Source organism: Danio aesculapii, chromosome 17 (assembly GCF_903798145.1).
Source record: "Danio aesculapii chromosome 17, fDanAes4.1, whole genome shotgun sequence".
Classification (NCBI taxonomy): domain Eukaryota; kingdom Metazoa; phylum Chordata; class Actinopteri; order Cypriniformes; family Danionidae; genus Danio; species Danio aesculapii.
This window is the reverse complement of record NC_079451.1, coordinates 45351679-45356118: the sequence shown is the minus strand read 5'-3', so window position 1 is coordinate 45356118 and position 4440 is coordinate 45351679. Positions and strand designations below refer to the sequence as shown.

The following is a 4440-nucleotide window of genomic DNA, read 5'->3' as shown; positions in this document are numbered from 1 at the left end:
TGCAGAGCAACAGAAACAGCGCGCAGATGATGCACGCCTATGTGCAAGGCTTGCGCCGTACAGTAGGTCACGCCAATCACTTGACGCAGAAGTATAAACCAGGCTTAAGAGCCATATTTCATAGTTTATTGTTCAAGGTTATTTTCAGAATTTTTGTGATATATAATGTGCTCTTGTTGATTTGTATGTCATATACTGTAATTTGAGTTACTTTTCTACTGCGCTTGTGTAGTTTGCTGTTTTAGTACGCACGTTTTGTGACACACGCGAGTTGTTAGTGTGATGTGCAGGAGTTGGAGAGCACAAGCCTTTGATCAAAAAAGTGTAAAATTGGAGTCATAATTCATCAAGCTGTAACAAACAAGTTGTATGTAAGTGGATTGTAATGAAATTGACACGTGTGGATGTCTGATGTAAAAAAATAAATGAAGATACACTGAATTGGATGGACTCTCGTGTCATGATCAAGTGTAAGAGCACTAATACGCGTCAATACTTGTGAAATGGTCATGAGAAGGTTACAAGTTCCCTACAGTAGGAAACAAAACTACTTTGGATGTCAACAGGTGCCAGCTATCAGCATTTTTCAAATTATCTTCTTTTGTGTAAATTATGCAGTAAATGATGGCAGTTTTCATTTTTGCGTGAACAATCCTTTTTAGATAATATTTTCAACAACAAAAAGTGTCCCTAAATACAAATCAAATATTCATTTTTAAAGATAAGATTAAAGATATTCATTTTTAAATCTCTCTGATATTGAGCTTTTTTCTAAAAAAATGTCTGTTAATGTTTGTACAATATGACTTGTTTTACATATATTTGAAAATAAAACGAATAAAATAAATTAATTTTATTTGTGTTATTATTTAAAGCTGTTTCATTAAAGCGTTTGGTTTTAGAAAAATAACATAAGGTTTACCCTGAAGACAAAAAATGTACTTAAAAAAAACAATAGCCACACACCTCCTCCGGACTAGGCTGACTGGCTCGTGATGGCTGCTTGGTTCTTGGTCCCTTAAAAGTCCTTTTCCCAGACATTCCTCCTTGTTTCAGCGCTAAGTGTGTTGCGGATGTTGTAGACTGTAATCTCCATTGGAAACTCCATGTTTTGGACATTAAGTTTAAAGGAGTCAGCACTTCAAAATGTGGTCCTCCTTTTTGTAATATACAATGTTGTGAAATGGCGGGACAGTTCCTCTGGTCTTTAAATGCGTTTTGCAGTGCCAGTGTTGAGCAGTTTAACCTGTTGGATGTGACACTGTTTAAGCCATTTAGCTGTCTGAGAGTAAATCCACAAGCTTGTGTGCTTTTCAGAGGCTGCTGTAACCTCCATAACATCTTCACGAACATGCCTGTGTGAATCAAAGAGTTTCAGAATTAAAACAGTGTTAAATTAAGTCAATTTCAGAGCAGAAAATAAATTGATGTAAAGTTGGTTTAACAGTGGGTATGGAAAGTATTCAGACCGCCTTAAATTTTTCACTCTTCCAGCCAAACTGAGCTATCGGGGGAGAAGAGCCTTGGTTACAGAGGTAAAGAAGAACCCAAAGATCACTGTGGCTGCGCTCCAGAGATGCAGTTGTTTTAGAAGAAAGCTGTACAAAGTCAACCATCACTGCAGCTCTCTCCACCTTTATGGCAGAGTGGAACGACGGAAACCTCTTCTCAGTGCAAGACACAAGAAAGCCTGCATGGAGTTTGCTAAAATGGTGAGAAATAAGATTCTCTGGTCTGATGAGACCAAGATAGAACTTTTTGGCCTTAACTCTAAATGAAAAAAACCAGGCACCGCTCAACACCTGTCCAAAACAGTCCCAACAGTGAAGCATAGTGGTGGCAGCATCATGCTGTGGGGGTGTTTTTCAGCTGCAGGGACAGGACGACTGGTTGCAATCGAGGGAAAGATGAAAGCAACAACGGGACTCTTCTTAAATGGCCCAGCCAGAGCCCTGACTTACTCTAAATACTTTCCCTACCCACTGTATATTCGCACATTTGTTCAGTGGCAATTTGTGACATGCTTCCTATATCGTTTACCATGGTATTTTGAACATTGGGTCTGAAATAACATGTAAGTATGACTTTGAAACAACATTAGCACTATTTAATTAACTGTAAACCAGGGCTGCATGATATTGAAAAAAATTGGACACTGTGATATTTTTTTCTTTGCAATATACTTTGGGATGTAAATACAAATTCACCAGACGGCATATAAGTATTTCATATTAATATAGTTTACGTATTTTTTCATATGCATATACTAAAGAAACTAGTCATAAATAAACACAACGGAGCAAAAATTAAAGTGAAATAAAGTGCTTCATGGTTTTCTGGGGAGAGTCTAACAGTATTCAGGTACAGAAAATGAATAATAAAATGTAAAGTAACATTGCATAATCCTTATCATATAAATAATTAAATAAAATTAATCTTTATTAAACTTCTTTAGGGCGTGGTGGCTCAGTGGGAAGCACGATTGCCTTACAGTAAGAAGGCCTCTGGTTCGAGCTCCAGCTGGGTCAGTTGGCATTTCTGTGTGGAGTCTGCATGTTCTCCCCGTGTTTGCATGGGTTTTCCTCTGGGTGCTCCGGTTTCCCCCACAGTCCAAAGACATACGCTATAGGTGAATTGAATAATGTAAATTGGCCAAAGTGTATGTGTGTGAATGTGAGAGTGTATGAGTGTTTCCCAGTGTTGGGTTGCAGCCAGAAGGGCATCCGCTGTGTAAAACATATGCTGGATAAGTTGGTGGTTCATTCCGCTGTGGCGACCCTTGATTATTAAAGGGACTAAGCCGAAAAGAAAATGAATGAATAAATTTCTTTATGTGCTATTAAAATGCTTACACAGTCACAGGCCTTAAAACACTCCATTATGGTCAAATTCTGTAGTGTCTCCACAAATCTCCTGTGTTTTGACCTGTGGATTCTGGTCAGCTATAATTCAGACTCAACATTGCATATCTTGCGATGCGACTACTGCGGATGCACACATTGCGGTATCGACTACTGTAAACAATGTTGTACTTTGATAGTCACTGGCTGCTAATATGATTTCCCTATTTATAATTTGCAAACAAAACTTTTCTGAAATGATATTATTAAGGATAAAGTCCGAATGTGTGAATATAAAACCAACTTTACCTCAATAAACTAGCAAAACTAGCATTATACACACTGTCAAAAGACCTTTAATCAATTGACCTTGAATGACAAGCACGTCAACACAGTGAAGAAGTCATATTTACGTTATATAGCAGTTATTTCATTTAAAATGTACATTTTTTAGCAGAAATTTAAAAACACGTGTCTGCTGCGTTCCGATATAAAACACACGCGTTATGAATTGCTCACTAACAGTACTGTAAACACGAGTGTTGCTCACTAATTGTTTAATAATTCACTAATGTGTATATTGCTATACTTTTTAGCGTACCTGCACATTCACAGTCCACCCAAATGTTTGAGTTTGATGAAATGTTGTAGACAAATGTTTCTACATCCTCACACATTCACATGAAGCTCATTTGACACTTACAACGCACGAGCGGGCACTTCCTGTGTTTTGATGACGTCAAAATCGCACGTAAAAGTTCCTCCACGAGAAATAGAAAAACTACATATTTTTGGAAAAGAGCCTGGTTAATTCCCTTCAAATTCTTTATTAACAATAAAATTAAGTAAATTCATTTTAAAATATTACATACAATTTACCCAGTAAAATCTGTTTTATCAAAGTACGTTGAAATGGAGGACATCTGTAGTTCCTGTTATGCAGGTGAAGAGAGCCTATGCGCCTCTGTCGTTTATTTTTTGAATGCAATGTTGTACACAGTTTCTGGAAGGATCTAGCCAAATATATTTTTAAAATGAAAAAATATAGAGTTAGTAGAGTTATTCCCTACTGAAAAAAACAGCTTAAACCAGCCTAGGCTGGTTGGCTGGTTTTAGCTGGTCGACCAGCCTGGTTTTAGAGGGGTTTTGGTTTTCAGCCATTTCTAGCCTGGTCTTAGCTGGTCTGGCTGGAAAATGACCTGCTAAAAACAGCTTGACCAGTCAAAACCAACTATGTCCAGCTTAAACCAGGCCGGTCAAGCTGGTTTTAGCTAGTCATTTTCCAGCTTGACCAGCTAAGACCAGGCTGGAAATGGCCAAAACCCCTCTAAAACCAGGCTGGTCAACCAGCTAAAACTTAGGCCTAGGCTGGTTTAAGCTGCATTTTTCAGCAGGGTTACTTTGCATTAAATGATAGAATTTTATATTATGAAAACATACGTGATGCAGTGGGTAGCACGATCGCCTCACAGCAAGAAGGTTACTGGTTCGAGCCCCGGCTGGGCCAGTTGGCATTTCTGTTCGGTTTCCCCCACAGTCCAAACATATGCGCTATAGGTGAATTGGCTAAGCTAAAATTGTCCCTTGTGAATGTGAGTGT

At 38.2% G+C, this 4440-nt stretch overlaps 1 protein-coding gene across 2 annotated transcripts in view; it reads right to left on the bottom strand.

The window, feature by feature from the left end:
- Nucleotides 1-3554, bottom strand: part of rmnd1 (required for meiotic nuclear division 1 homolog) — an 18363-nt gene extending 14809 nt beyond the window's left edge. The window contains exons 1-2 of one of the 2 annotated variants that reach the window (XM_056477662.1): nt 3442-3554; nt 967-1355 (exon numbers count right to left, since the gene is read on the bottom strand). In XM_056477662.1, the coding sequence (XP_056333637.1) occupies nt 967-1355; nt 3442-3517 (465 nt within the window). In that variant the 5' untranslated portion in view covers nt 3518-3554. The remainder of the gene's footprint in view (nt 1-966; nt 1356-3441) is intronic. The other variant, XM_056477663.1, reaches the window with a different exon arrangement.
- Nucleotides 3555-4440: the final 886 nt, after the last annotated feature.